Source organism: Callionymus lyra, chromosome 2 (genome assembly GCF_982586985.1).
Source record: "Callionymus lyra chromosome 2, fCalLyr1.hap1.1, whole genome shotgun sequence".
Lineage (NCBI taxonomy): Eukaryota > Metazoa > Chordata > Actinopteri > Syngnathiformes > Callionymidae > Callionymus > Callionymus lyra.
Window position 1 is genome coordinate 14,475,070 of NC_141819.1, and position 15,218 is coordinate 14,490,287.

The following is a 15,218-nucleotide window of genomic DNA, read 5'->3' on the forward strand; positions in this document are numbered from 1 at the left end:
ATCTTTATTTATGTTTTCCATTGTTAAAATGAGTGCTCATGGCAGTGAATGTTTTGTCAAATGAACATCTGTGAGGCATTTTCGAGAGAAACCCCGCAGCAACAGATCATGTCTTTCAGAAAGGCCTGTTTCTGGATCGAGTGTTGATCAGTCCGAGGACGGAGAAGGCACTCGCTGCAGCTGTTACCAAACTAATGGCCCCAATAGCCCGTGTAGCCTGAGGAGGACAGACAGAGACAAATTAATATAGATAAAATATGGGTCTAGGATCAACAAAGATCAAACAAATCTATAAATCAATCAACTTTTGCTCCTTGAACAAATAGATCCTTATTGAATGAATGGACTTCTTCAAACATTTTTTCAACTGAAGAAGGAGAACCAAATGACAGACCTGCTCCGACACTCCCTCTCCATATCTCAGGAGTGTGACGAAGTGTTCGCAGTTACTTCCCAGCAGGTCGTACGACACCTCCTGGCCGATCAGGACTTGAGCTCGCTGGATGATCTCGCAGACCGGCAGAGGCGTGTGGTTGTGGTCGTACTTGTTGTTGACACGGTAGGTGTCACTGCCCACCACCTCCTTCAGCAGCTGCATGCGCACAAGGGCCTTGCGGCTGAAGACGGACTTCACGCTGGACATGGCCGCAGCCTGAGTCTCGTCTAGAAATCAACAGGAAAGGAACATTGAAAATGCCATCTTCGTTTTGTTGTTTACCAGATAAAATCTGACTGTATTCATGTGGCCCTTTCTACGTCAGAGTTTTATTATAGAACTGTTAATTTAGAAATGTCTTGAAGATACTTTATTGACACTTTTACGTTCAAAATATGAATATAATTTACTTTAATTCATTTTATTTAATTCATTTTGTTCCTTTTGTGATTTCCTTCTTTTAATTATTAGAATAAGCAAATAAAGTGATTCAGGACCAGAGGAGAGAAATCCTTCCAGGCTGTTGCTCCTAAGCTTTGGAACGATCTTCTTCTATCTTTGCGCTTGATGGATCTACTGACTCCTTTAAGAAACATCTTAAGACATTTTTATTTGTTCAGGCTTTTCCTTGATTTTCTAGAACTCCTGTTGTGTTCTCAGTTTTATCTTGACCTTTAAATATATACTTTATTGAATATTGTTTTGATTGTTTAAGCGCTTTGTGACCCTGGTCTGGAAAAGCGCTATATAAATAAAAATTACTTACTTACTTACTTATATACTTTTAACATGTCCATAGTTCTTATAATGTATATTTAGTAACATTTACACATAACACGAGTTACATTTTAGCTTTTTTTTTCACATTTCATGGCCTAACTACACTTTGTACATTTTTGTTTGTTGTTACATAAATGTTTTCAGTACAAATTATTAACCATCATATGAAGGTTCCTTAAAAAAAAAAACGTTTTAGTTTGATGGCTATAATGGCACAATATATAATTTGGGTCTTAGGAAATGTAATTCCCAAAACATGGAACTTCTGATACAACTAACCATGTTTTGCACATAGAACATCGTTTAACGCAATAAAACTAGTATTGAAAATAAACAGACGTGTCAATAAACTACAATCCAGAATTCACAAAATATCAAGGATTACACCTGGTTATGAATATGACTTGGGATTTTAACTCAAGAGGCTGTTTTCATTCATTATTTTTCACTCATTAACTTGAAAATACAGAACTAAGTAAGACTAGAAATGATTAATTTTCAAAGCTTCCTGTGAGTCCAAGTCATGAACCTAAAGCGACAGCAAAAGTCCTTAGAGTAACAACAAATTTGCAGCATAATTATTCATGTTATCGTGAGTTTGACACTGGAATCTTTGTTGGGATGAAATACTGACCTACAGGAGTCAGGTTGATGATGTAACCGTCACCTAAATAGAGCGCCCAGTGCTGATAGGCCGGTCGGAAGATCTCAATGAGGTCACCTGGCTGCGGGTCGCCAGAAGTGTCGAGAAGGTCGGGGTCATTCGTGGCCATCTGTGCGAGAGACGAGAGAGTTTAGTCAGTATTTATGTGTGATTTCATGCCAAGCCATGTAAAAATGTTTTAAAATAAGAGTTAACATTAAATTAGTTTATGCTCAGTTAAATAATAATTTAAGTTGACAAAATCAAAATAGAAGACGTCAGAAACTCACACTAGAACTTTGTTGTTGTTTATCCATCCCACATCATGATTCCACAAATTCTGAAATAAAAAAAAACACCACTTTACAAAGAATAAAAACTTCTATGTGATAGATGTCATTGTGGGATCTTGAAGTAAGCTGGCTAGTTGCATTATGGGAAATGCAAAGGTCACTCATTCACAAAGGCACATACAATACACACGGCAGCTCCTGTGTCACCTTTGCTGTCACAATAGTGCAAAAAACAATGAGGAAGCAGAGAGAAACAAAAAGATAGCGTTCATGTTATTTGACATGGAAAACAAATACAGCAACGTTTTTTAAACAGATTCTTAACGGTATGAAATGTATCTCTCCCCCCGCTGAGCAAACCTACGTTATTATTAATGTACGAGGCCGTGAGTGAAAACACCACCTGTCACTCACCTGATGATTCAAAACCGTTTCAGTATAAAAGCTCTTCCTCTCATAACAATCACATCGGTGTGTCAGAAACATACTTACACAGGTACAGGCAACTTTTTCTTCCTCACCATTTTATCCCTCCATCATATATATATCCAACCAGAACTACAGAAGATACAGCAAGAAAAGAAAAAGATGATCCCAAAAAATTGATTTGATAAAGTAGAAGCTTTCGATCTTGAAAAAGATAGAGTGAGAAGCAGGAGCTCCAGCAAGTTCAACGTTTGCTGCTCAGAATGATCACAGTGCGGTGGACGCACACACACACCGACGGAGCATCTCCTCTGTGGCTATTGTCTCCACACAATACTCTTACTCCCCCTTTATCTGTTCACTTCACCCAGAAATATGATATGGATCCTCTTTAGATGTAAGTTAAATAAGATCTCCCTTGTGAATTAAACGTTATAGCAATTAAGGCTATAAAATAAACAGGCTTGAAGAATGAGGATTAAGGTGATTAATGTTTAAAAAAGGGTGAATTTAATTAAACATTTCAAATGTTTATGTTTTTTGTTATTACATTTGTAATTTTTTGAGCATTGCATTTCTTTTATTTAATATATATAATTGAACTAAATAATTAATATATAACAAGTTTAAAACTAAATATTTGATAAGTTTAATATTCAAATTCCACTAACATAAAATATTTTTTTCAAGTTTAATTTTGTTTTAAATTCGTAGCCTTTTAACGCTGGAGCGTGTGCTTACGCCATCGTCACGTGATCGTCTGCGCGACGCATGATAGGCTGAAATCTCGAAGTAGCTATATTGGTATTTTTTTTAGTGAACTATTAATCCAACATTTTTATATTATATTTAAAAGACTGCGAATTAAAAAAACAACAACTAAAAACATATTCAATATATATTATATTAAATTATATTAAAAAAAAAATCACCCATTTAATGTATACATTTTTGATTACAATTATTAAATAAATAAAAAAATGCTTTAAAATCATTTCAATAAGCGATGATAGTGACACCAACAAGCGTCCACCTACCGGAAGTTGACTTTTATGTATAAAATGATATAACGCGTCGGGCCTTTACTTTGGTGATGCACCCATTAGTTTCCGGTGCGTGACCTAGCGGCACCACTCGATGAGTAGAAGGTTAGCAAGAAGACAGTGACAGTGACAGCACGAACTATTCCACCTCCAAGATGGACATTTGCTAACTCGACGCAGGGAATCTCATCGTTAATGTTTGGACGAGAGGCTTTTCTTCGTCAGAGTTTCGTGGTAAGGAATTCTTTGCTATGCTAATGCTAGCTTGCTGCGTTTGCTTGAGGTGTTTGCTAACCAGCAGCACAACAACATGCGCCCGCGCGTTATCCCAATTGTTTTACTTTAATCGATCAATATTAGTTAAATATTAATGCAACAGTTACATGTAGGAATACATTACTTTGTTTTCTGTTGCATTTCAGCTAAAGTAGTTCGAGTAGATTTATATAATCATTGTATTTGTGACCAAAGAAAGAGTTGGATAATCTTTTAAATGTCAATGATTCCTGACGTTATATGTTTAAACAAAATGAAGTTATTGATCGTTCAAATATGAACATGTTTACAGCCCATCAGTCTGGTTATACATTGAACTGTATGTTGTTGTTTGCCCTCCAGTGACCTGTCAGTCTCGAACCATGGCTTCAGCTCCTCCACTCAGACGGATCGACTCTTCTTTGGGAGACTTCTCTCCTCTCAAACATTTTGTTGTGGCCAAGAAGAAGATCAGTGATGTGTTTGAACAGCTGCTCAACTATGTCGAGGAAACTTCAGAGTTTGTCGAAGGTGAGCTGGTTTGGACTGCGTGTTAGTTCAACAGGTTCCCCCCTTGTGTGTTTTTGAAACGTGTATTTAGTCACTTAAAGTGATGTCAATGTATTGTAGTTTTACTTTTCATGTGTAATAATAAGGGCTGTGTATTGGCAATGGAGGCAATGACATGATAAATTGCAATACTATAGGAATAAGGATTTATTTGTAGTATTGTAAGTAATTGTTATTTGTAAAGCGCCTTTCTCAGACCAGGGTCAAAAATTCAATTAAATTCAATATATATTTTGATCTCCATGGAAAAAATCTCGCAAAGAAATTCCACTTTTGTGTTTGTTTTGAAACGAAAATATGTCCAAAAAAAATCAGCTTTAAGAACTGCTGGAGTATCCTCTCGTCCTCAGTCATCGCCGAGATATCACATGAGTTTGTTTAATTCAATTCAATTTTAAAAGTGTCTTACCATAACAAAGTTATCTCAAGACACTTTAAAGTTGAAGTAAGACTATAGTGGAGAAAGGATAAACGGATCCCAACAATTCAACTTTTAGCTGCGGAGGACATGATGACTGCTGCTGACTAGCGGATGGAAGTTTAATTGCAACAGAAAATGTAACAAACGGTGTAAATATTTGCATGTTTATTGTAAAAAATAGAATTATTTTATTTTACTCACACATTATTGAACAACTATAGAAAAATGGTAACAAATAAAATATGATTAGCAAGCCAAAATTGAAAAAATAAAATAGTTTTATAAGATGGATAATTGTAATAATCAATACAGTATCGTGGAAAAGAATATCCCGATATATGGCCATATCAATATTTTCTTAAACCCTTAGAAGGAAAGTGATTAATCCAAAGTGTTCTATTGTACTTAAGCTCTGTGATTTAAATAAATGCATGTAAATGTGTCTTAAAATATTAAGAATAATACACAAAATTAATCTCTTATAAGGCTCCAATACTCGTATTTGACTTTGATTATATAATTGTTCTTTCATTATTCTGTTTCTGTACAGAAACGTGTGACAATAAAGCTGTTGAGAAAATCGCAAGCCAAGACCAGAAGCTGGAGATTCAGGCATATGCTGATAAACTGAGCATCATAAAAGAGGTGCTGGCACGACGGCACATGAAGGTGGCGTTTTTTGGCAGGTATTTATCACATGTGTACTTGGGACTGAATAATACTTGTCATGCATTATTTTATAATATATAAATTACAATTATACTGTTATTTCAATGTAACAATGTGGAGATGATATATTTTAACCAGAATTATTTTTTGCTGAGTGTTTCTTTTTTTTAAAACTTTTTCCAAGGACAAGTAATGGTAAAAGCACAGTTATTAATGCCATGTTGAGGGACCGGGTACTGCCCAGTGGAATCGGGCACACCACCAACTGCTTCCTGAGTGTTGAGGGCACGGATGATGACAAGGCGTACCTTATGACCGAGGGCTCTGAGGAGGAGAAAAGCATAAAGGTAGGTTTTATTAGTGTAGGTAGTGTTTGGTGATGATTACTGCATGATATTCTGTTATCCAAACTCTTGATGTTCTTTTTGATCCACTTTCAAGTGTATATTTTCTTGAGCAATGTTCATAAATTTGCCTTTGTTAGTGTTTCCCTTGTGTTTGTTAAGCTTCATGTTTTATTTTGAATGTTGGGCAGACTGTAAACCAGCTCGCTCATGCGCTCCACATGGATGAAAGTTTGGATGCCGGCTGTCTCGTGCGAGTCTTTTGGCCAAAGACCAAGTGCGCTCTTCTTCGAGACGACCTGGTGCTTGTTGACAGGTACAATATTGATTTTCATATATATATATATATATACGTATACCATCCTATGGTCTGAGCATTTGTATCGGTGACTGTAAACTGATGTGTATCAATCCGCCCGCAGTCCTGGAACAGACGTCACATCGGAGTTGGACAGCTGGATTGACAAGTTCTGCCTGGACGCTGATGTTTTTGTGCTGGTGGCGAATTCAGAATCAACACTAATGAACACGGTAAGATCTCCACACACGCACACACTAAAAACTAGGGATAGACCGATTATCGGCACCAACAAATGCCATATCGGCATCAGCCTTTTTGATAATCCGACGGCCGATAAGAGATAAATTTAAAACTGGGTTATCTCTGACTCAAGTCACTACTCGGTCTCCAACTTTACCCCATGCCTCTATGATGTTTAATAAAAGGGCTGCACGATCAATCGTAAAAGAATCACGATCTTGTTTCCAAGTGACGACAATTATTAATAAAATAAATTAATAAGTTGTACCACATTTTTGATTGGTCACCTGCATAAAAACAAGCGCTCCCTTTCCTCCCTCAACAAGTGATAGCGGCACAGATAACGAGAGCAGTTGAGAGTGTGAAGAGAAGGGAAGGAGAAAAGTTGTGTAACACGTTTACATCCTTAAATAGGTTCATAAATAGAATTGAGGCGCAACATGTGCGTGCTTGTGTGTGTGTGTGTGTGTGTGTGTGTGCGCACTGCTGGCATGTTTGTGTGTGTGTTATGTCATAGTTTCAAAATCACATACTTCTTATAGTATAAATGAAAATGTATTGATGTGTATGACAGAGGATGTACTTATATATGACAGAGTAACAAGATCAACTGTGCAAACATGTAAGTAATTTATATTTGTAGAGCATGTGTAGTAAAAGACAGAATGAGTGACCAGTGTTGTACTTTTCTTTGCCGTTTGTATTACTAAAAAAAAATTGATGCCAATATATTTACTTTTACTGCAAATGAATATGGGCTCCAAATATCGGTTACCGGCCTCCTTGACTGCTAATAATCTGTATCGGCCCTGAAAAAACCATATCAGTCTATCTCTAGTAAAAACCAAAGTACTGGTGATTACTGAAGAGCAGACTGTGTTGCACGTGTTCATGTGTAGCAGGACACAGTCCTCCTCCTGTCCTCATCTGCTCAGGCATGCGTGCAATGTAAAGCATGTTGTTAGCATTCACGAGGCTAAAGCAAATGCCAGGAGATTTTTCAAAGTGAAAACACCCTCTCAGTATTGAATAATACCATTCTGTTTGCATAGTTATGAAACAGGGTTTGGTAACACCGGCTGGTACTGGAGACTGTCATAACAGCTAGTAAGTCAAGTTAACCCTTAAATAACAACAAGAAAACCTGTTGTTTTTTTTAGGAAAAACACTTTTTCCATAAAGTGAATGAACGATTGTCAAAGCCAAACATCTTTATCCTCAACAACCGCTGGGACGCCTCCGCGAATGAGCCCGAGTACATGGAAGAAGTGAGTTTGAAGTCTTGATATCTTAGTATTGTGGACATAAATGCAGATATTAAGAGCTTTTATAGCTGAAACGCTGGATAAAAACTTGATAAAACATCGACCTATAGGTGAGGAAGCAGCACACGGATCGCTGCGTGAACTTCTTGGTGGAGGAGCTGAAGGTCGTGGACCGCGAGCAGGCGCCCCACCGTATCTTCTTCATCTCTGCCAAGGAAGTGCTCAACTCGCGTATGCAGCGCGCCCAGGGAATGCCTGAAACAGGTGAACTTTGGTTTCATAGCATGAGAAGATGATCCAAGTAAATATTGTTTCATAAACCTCTTGATTTTTTTTGACAAAACGATGGCAATAGTTTTATCGTTTATAATCAATATATGTATTCAGGACATGTACACGTTGTACTATTACCTCTTCAAATGAGGTTAGTGAGAGTTGTTACTCCATTTTGTTTATATAGTTCATGATAATATTCCTCCATTTTTGGACAATGTAATGGAAATCCTTGAAAGGTCTTGAATTTAGATGAAATGTCTTAATATACCATGCAAATCTGCTGATAAAAACATGAGATATAAAACGATCATGTGGTCGTTATCAACAAGTTATTTAGTTAATGTGTCTCTGAAGTAAACTTTGAACATGATCAACAGGTTGGAGCAGCAGATATGTGCATAAAAGCTTTTCCTTTTAAAACGTGTGCTTGAACCAGTACATGAGGCTCCATACGTTTGTTTAATTCTTTTCTCAACGTGTGTGCAGTCGGTCAATAACTCATGGAATCTACGGTCCTTTCGTGTTCTGTACTGGGAACTTAAATCCCTACAATGTCACTCATGTATTTTAACAAGTAATTTAACTAATTAAAAGAGCTATTTATCTACACGTTATTTCATGCTCTCCATTTTGTCCAACAGGTGGCGCTGAAGGCTTCCAGGACAGACTGAGGGAGTTCCAGAGTTTTGAGCGGAGATTTGAGGTGGGATTGTTTGTCGTATTCCTGCCCTGTAGTCAATGATTCCATCACTGCAACTAAACTTCCTGATGGGAAAAATAACAACTTCCTGCTGGAGTGTTGCTATTCAAGGATCCGTCTAAAAGCGATGGATTGATGAGGCCTCATGAAACCGCTGTGTGGCCACTAGATGGAGCTCCAGTGCTGTGTCTCAAACCGCATACTTCTCTTAGTGCACTGGCGGTTAGTATGCATCAGATAGTGTACGTACTAACTAGTACGCGAATTCTCGACGGATAGTACTGTATGTCTCAAATCAAACACTGCTGCTACGAACTAACCGGAAATGACGCGACAGTTTCTTCTTCTACTTCTATTTAACGATGATTTAAACCAGCTGTAGGAACTCTATCAGCGCCACCTGCTGGCAGCACGTTTTGCAAGTTTGGATCAAGAAATATGAGAAACGAAAAATATGACATGAAAAACTTACATTGGTATAAATACAAAATATTAACTGAGGGGGTGTCGCTCTCAACTTTTTCTCTTGCCGCCTCCATACTCAGTTTTTTTGGTGTTTTAGTACGCAAAGTAAGTGTGCATGGCGCACCACGTTTCGCATACTAAAAATACTAAATTTAAGTACGCAAGTATGAGATTTGAGACGTGGCTCAAGTTTGAAAACGATGCCTGGTTCCATTTTATTAGTGGATCAGAGCCAGAGATTACAATGCAGTATCATTCAGTGTATTCTCACTTCACGAGGCCTCGTCAAACCATCGCTAGTAACTCAATGTTTTCTAACAATGCATTTGCTCTACAACATAGTGAGAACCTGCAAGGAAACTAAAAACATTCTCCCAGTCGACCTCGCAATCCAATTAGTTTCTGCCACCTTGGCTTCACTCGTAGGATCCTTTTTTAAGATCGAACCTTGTGCCCTTTTCAGCGATCTGAGTCTTCATTGCTGAAGTCTAGATTCACTAAAGCGAGACCATCATTTTTAATTTTTTTTCAACCACCCCCCCTTTGTTTTTTAACTTTTTATCACTAGATTATGTTTCTTCTTTTTTCATTTTAATATAAAGAAAAATGTGTTTCTATACTTGGTGTTGTCTCTCATCGTGTTCATGTATGTGTTTCTTCTATATTGTTTCAATGAATCAACATACAACCTGATTCATTTGCAGTATACAATCTTTCAGCCTTATACTTAACAGACACACTGAGAATTGGTAAACAATCAAAACTATTGTCTGATTTTAACGTTTAAATGCACTACACTTCCTCAAGTGGGCGCCACTGACCATTTTGCGAAGCACTGGTCTAGAAGCTCCTTCAACTTCAACTGAATAATGACTTTATAATTGAAGTTTAACATAATATCAACCACTCAAAGATTATAAAGTTAAATAACTGATATCCTAAAACTGATCATTCACATCACACTTGTATTTTAAAGGTTTTATTTCATTATTTCCCTTCATTTCTTGATTTCATTTGTCTTTGTTCTCCCTGTGATTTTTGTCTTGTTTAACAATTGACTGTGACCCAGATAACCCTGGGCAGCTGGACACAAGATAAACACGACGCTACTCGTCTTTAAAACCTCAGTTCCATTTGTTTTCCTCTTGGCTTCAGTTCTGGGTAGCGGGCGTCTATCTTGTGCGTCTTTTGTGCGTCCAGCGTCACAGTGACTTGTGTTGTGGCCTCGCAGGAGTGTATCTCGCAGTCAGCAGTGAAAACAAAGTTTGAGCAGCACACTATCAGGGCAAAGCTGATCACAGAGAAAGTCAAGGACATCATGGACGCCATCAACATTGAGGCGGCAGAGAAGAGGTAGGTGTTTGTTTATTCAAGCCCATGATTTCTGAGGCTGTGGACGCCATGAGATGTTTTAAAACTTTAACGACAATGACTAATATTCTGCAGCATCCAACCCCCTTTTTTTCTTTTTTTTTAAATTATTTTTTAGGCTTCAAAATCTGATTGTTACGTTTTGACTTTTGTAGGTTCTTCACTTGATTTCCGTTATTTTCCTTTTATTTGTGACATGATTTGCTATTTGGTGGGGGGTGGGATTCAGAGTGGCGGCGCTGGAGGACAGAGAATATCAAATAGACAGACTGGACTTTGTGAAGAATCAGCTCAACCTGCTGATCGACGACATCAAGAAGAAGATCAAGGCCATCAGTGAAGACGTGGAGTCCAAGGTGAAGACTTTTGTATTTGTATTGTATTATATAAGAAAAGTATTGTAAGAAGTTTATTGATCTAGGTGTCCAGTGCAATGGGAGAAGAAATCTGTCGTCTTCATGTCATTGTTGATGAGTTTCACACGGACTTTCATCCGGCACCTCAAGTCCTCAAAGTCTACAAGTCGGTGAGTAGAAGAGAATCTGGTGATATTATGCGTATCATGATACCAGAGGCAACAATACGATATATTGTGATACTGTAGTAACAAGGATATATTTGTAGTATTGTCGAGTACTTGACTCTGTGACTCTGAATTTACAGACCACATGACTCTTGACGCAGTCGTTACTGATTTCATTTGTTTTGAAACCAAAATATGTGTAAACATCAGCTTTGGAGTTCGATTGTATCCTCTCGTCCTCAGTTATCCCTGGGATTCCACGGGATTTCACTATTCCTTTTTGCACTAAGGGGCGTAATGTTTGCTGCCATCTGGCGGTCAGAAGTTTAATTGCAGCACAAAAATTAACAAATGCGGTTAATATTTAACATTCATTTTAAATTAAAAAAATGTATTTTATTTTACACACACTTTATTTAAATATAAACCATAAAAATGACTTTTGATTTGAAAGGCAAATAAAATATAATAGAAAGGTTTGAGAATCAAATCGATGCAGTGCTGTTGACATAAAAAGATAAATCAGTGGATCAATATTTTCTCGTACCCCTAGTAAGATGTAGATGAAAAGTGTTTGGTTTGCATCAGTTTAAAACTTAAAATGTTTTTCATCAAACATGCTGTTGCTTCACTTAAGTTATCGTAACATCTTCCTGGATGTTGTTCCTCACCAGGAGCTGCTGGCACATGTGGAGGAAGGCATGGGGAAGAACCTGGCTTTCCGCTGCTCTGACGCCATCAATGTTTCTGTCCAGTCCACGCAGAAGTTCATGATTGGTACTTGCTACTCACAGGGTTGAAGGTCAGACCGTCATCGTCCATACTTGACTGATTCTGTCTCAACTCTATCAGAGAGCATGGTCCCTCTGCTGCCCTCTAGCGTCAAGAGTCAAGTCCACATGCTGATGCCGTGCAGGAAGTTCGACCTGAGCTACGACCTCAAATGCGCCACGCTCTGCAGCGACTTCCAGGAGAACATCGAGTTCCAGTTCTCGCTGGGTTGGTCGGCTCTCGTCCATCGTTTCCTCGGCCCGGGCAACGCGGAGAGAGCCTTGAAAATGCTGGACAACCGGCTGCAGGCAGGAACCATTCAACGTGGCTCGTCTCTGAGTGACGCTAACTTTTCTCTGGTCCTTCCTCCAGACTTGTCGACCCGCACTCCCCCAGGCTAGTACTCCCTCCTCGGGTCCTCCGTCACTCATCGCCCCGCCTCCCAACCAGGAGACCGCCCTCATGACCCAGGAGGACCTGGTGGTCGCCATGGCAACAAATTTGGCGTCGCTTTCATCCCGAGCATCCATGAGCATGATCATCGTCGGCGGAGTGGTGCGTACGACACAGAACCACAACTCGATGTATAATGTCAGGAATTGGCAAATGTTGTGTGTATTGGTAATGTACGATATATTTTAATACTGTAGGATTTATATGTAGTATTGTCAGAGTACTTGCAGAATTTACAGACCACAAGTCGTAACTACTTTATTTGTTTTAAAACAAAAAATATGTCCAAATATCTGTTTAAAAGCTGCTGGATGTGACTGTATCCTCTCGTCCTCAGTCATCGCCGGACTTCACAGGATTTCATTGTTCCTTAAACAGCGGAGGATGTAATGAAAGCCATCTAGTGGCCACAAGTTTAATTACAAAACAAAAATGAATAGAAATGGTGAATATTTGAAAGTTAAATTGTAAATATATATATATATATATATATATATATATATATATATTTTAATACTGTAGGATTTATATGTAGTATCATCCGAGTACTTGCAGAATTTACAGACCACAAGTCGTAACTACTTTATTTGTTTTAAAACAAAAAATATGTCCAAATATCTGTTTAAAAGCTGCTGGATGTGACTGTATCCTCTCGTCCTCAGTCATCGCCGGACTTCACAGGATTTCATTGTTCCTTAAACAGCGGAGGATGTAATGAAAGCCATCTAGTGGCCACAAGTTTAATTACAAAACAAAAATGAATAGAAATGGTGAATATTTGAAAGTTAAATTGTAAATATATATATATATATATATATATTTTAATACTGTAGGATTTATATGTAGTATCATCCGAGTACTTGCAGAATTTACAGACCACAAGTCCTAACTGCTTTCATTTGTTTTAAAACAAAAATATGTTCAAATATCGGCTATAAAAGCTAAAGCCGACCGTATCCTCTCGTCCTTAGTCATTGCCCGGATCGCGCTGGATTTCATTGTTCCTTGAGCTCCAGAGGACGTTATGACTTCTACCCTAGTGGGGAGAGGTTTAATTGCAACACAAAAGTTTTAAATTATTTTATTTTATGCACACTTTACTAAAGTGTAAAAATCAAAATCTGATTAAAATGGAAATTATTTGCTATAAAACACATTTAAAAAAAGGTAATGCTATCATGCAAAAATAGATATATACATTATATATAAGCGATACATCGTTGCGTAGATATTTCCTCACACGTCCAACCAGGAGTGAATCCTTCTTGACCCTCGTGTGCAGGTTTACCGAACGGTGGGCTGGCGACTCATCGCTCTGTCGGCGTCTCTGTACGGCCTGCTGTATCTCTACGAGAGGCTGACCTGGACCACCAGGGCGAAGGAGCGCACGCTCAAGCGCCAGTTCGTGGACTACGCCACGGACAAGCTGCAGCTCATCGTCAGCTTCACCAGCGCCAACTGCAGCCACCAGGTCCAACAGTGAGTTGATCCAACGTGAGATCGGTTCTTTCGAAAACGTTAAGAGCTGAGAGAGAGCTTCGTCCCCCGTGTCACCAGGGAGATGGCGGCGACCTTCGCCCGCCTCTGTCACGAGGTGGACGAGACCAAGAAGGAGCTGGAGGCAGAAGTCCGGCGTCTGACGGCTCAGATAGACCAGCTGGAGCTCGTCCAGAACCGCTCCAAGAGCTTACGGTCAGAGCAGACTCCAGTATTTCTGTCTCAACCTACGAGTCTGACTCAATGTTCCTCTTGTTTCCTGCAGACACAAAGCCACAGACCTGGAGAGACAACTGGAGATGTTCTCACAAGAGTACCTGTGGCCTCAGCAGTAGACCTCTTCTTCTTCTTCTTCTTCAGTGTGGTTCACGTTGAGCCAGAGGTTCCTCCAACAGACGCCGCCTCGCTCTGGCGGGCGTCGCTTTACAAGCCTTCTTTTGAGATGGAAAAAAAAAAAAAAAACGGTTTCGGGGCACAGACTTCTCTGACCTGATGATTTATCAACTGACCTCCAGGCGATCCGGTGCTACTTTGGGACACTTGAAGAAAACTGAACATGCCTTTTTTTTTTTCCCCCTTCCCCACTTTTTCCCTCTGCTGGACATGAAGTGAAGTTCTGGCCCCCGGACGCCTGAACCGATCAACGTATTTACCAATGATTTGTTCCTGAACACGCATGTTGTTGGGTCAAGGGTCAGTTTTTGTATCCAATCTGTGTAGATAGAGATTTGGAATGATCTATATTTTAATATCTATTATTTATAGTCTATCTGTTGATTCATATGATTTATGGAATCTGCACTAACGGTCTTTTCCTTTAGAGTTTGTCTGTGTCGGTCGACTCGAGTTCATTAAATGAATGATGCTGCAAAAGATGTTGTTCAGTGTCTCGTGAATACAATCGAAGGTCACGTGTTGTGATTATTAAGAACATGGTGTTATTTTAATAAAATGTTTCATTTATTTGATGAGCGCTTCTGATTGGTCAGATGTGCACGTGTTAAATTGTTCATTTGTTCACAAAATATTACAAACTATTGTGAGTTTAATACTCATGACTTAAAGGTAAACTAATGTGAAACTCCAGCTCTCTTGACTCACTCTCATGGTTCAAATGTTGAAGTCTTCCTCTCCAAGATGCAGTAAGTCTCTCATCATGACCATGTTTTGAACTTATTACTTTATAAAGTTCTCCCCCCCCGTCTGAAATCTGGGCGAACGAGAGGTTACAAGAGCAGAGTCCACTATGATGTAATAATGGCTTCACTCCTCCAGCCAGCTGTAATCACCTCCTGCTTTTTTTTATACAAGTACCTTTGAAGTGGAGACTATGCTTAAGATATGTTCATTTGGATGCTTTGTGACCGAGGTCTAGAAAGGCGCTTTTACAGATAATTCATTTTTTCAATAGCTTCCAGATATTGGGATGAAATCACTCAAAACCAGTCTGAGATCATAGAACTAAATCAGATTTGT

At 38.8% G+C, this 15,218-nt stretch overlaps 2 protein-coding genes across 2 annotated transcripts; one reads left to right on the forward strand and one right to left on the reverse strand.

Moving 5' to 3' along the window:
- Positions 1–115: 115 nt before the first annotated feature.
- plaat1 (phospholipase A and acyltransferase 1) lies at positions 116–2,721 on the reverse strand. The gene is made up of 5 exons (XM_087781841.1): positions 2,645–2,721; positions 2,150–2,199; positions 1,851–1,989; positions 395–663; positions 116–217 (listed from the first exon to the last, which is right to left on the reverse strand). Exons 2-5 carry the CDS (start codon positions 2,174–2,176, stop codon positions 116–118), a joined length of 537 nt encoding a protein of 178 aa, XP_087637967.1. The 5' UTR covers positions 2,177–2,199; positions 2,645–2,721.
- Positions 2,722–3,688: 967 nt separating this feature from the next.
- mfn1b (mitofusin 1b) lies at positions 3,689–14,713 on the forward strand. Its single transcript, XM_087783617.1, has 18 exons — positions 3,689–3,855; positions 4,240–4,407; positions 5,418–5,553; positions 5,721–5,883; positions 6,072–6,196; positions 6,303–6,411; positions 7,582–7,689; positions 7,797–7,950; positions 8,604–8,665; positions 10,359–10,480; positions 10,728–10,854; positions 10,920–11,024; positions 11,696–11,798; positions 11,874–12,100; positions 12,165–12,347; positions 13,528–13,724; positions 13,803–13,937; positions 14,008–14,713. Exons 2-18 carry the CDS (start codon positions 4,260–4,262, stop codon positions 14,075–14,077), a joined length of 2,274 nt encoding a protein of 757 aa, XP_087639743.1. The 5' UTR covers positions 3,689–3,855; positions 4,240–4,259; the 3' UTR covers positions 14,078–14,713.
- The last annotated feature ends 505 nt before the right edge of the window (positions 14,714–15,218 follow it).

What these genes read in the sequence shown, in the direction of transcription:
- plaat1 (XM_087781841.1), bottom strand. Translation starts at nt 2,176, where the DNA reads ATGGATAAACAACAACAAAGTTCTAGT. An exon ending in AACAACAACAAAGTTCTAGT is followed by an intron (nt 1,990 to 2,149) that starts GTGAGTTTCTGA and finishes TCTCTCGCACAG; the next exon opens with ATGGCCACGAATGACCCCGA. An exon ending in CATCAACCTGACTCCTGTAG is followed by an intron (nt 664 to 1,850) that starts GTCAGTATTTCA and finishes GTTGATTTCTAG; the next exon opens with ACGAGACTCAGGCTGCGGCC.
- mfn1b (XM_087783617.1), top strand. Translation starts at nt 4,260, where the DNA reads ATGGCTTCAGCTCCTCCACTCAGACGGATCGACTCTTCTTTGGGAGAC. An exon ending in AATCAACACTAATGAACACG is followed by an intron (nt 6,412 to 7,581) that starts GTAAGATCTCCA and finishes TGTTTTTTTTAG; the next exon opens with GAAAAACACTTTTTCCATAA. An exon ending in CCAGGGAATGCCTGAAACAG is followed by an intron (nt 7,951 to 8,603) that starts GTGAACTTTGGT and finishes TTTGTCCAACAG; the next exon opens with GTGGCGCTGAAGGCTTCCAG.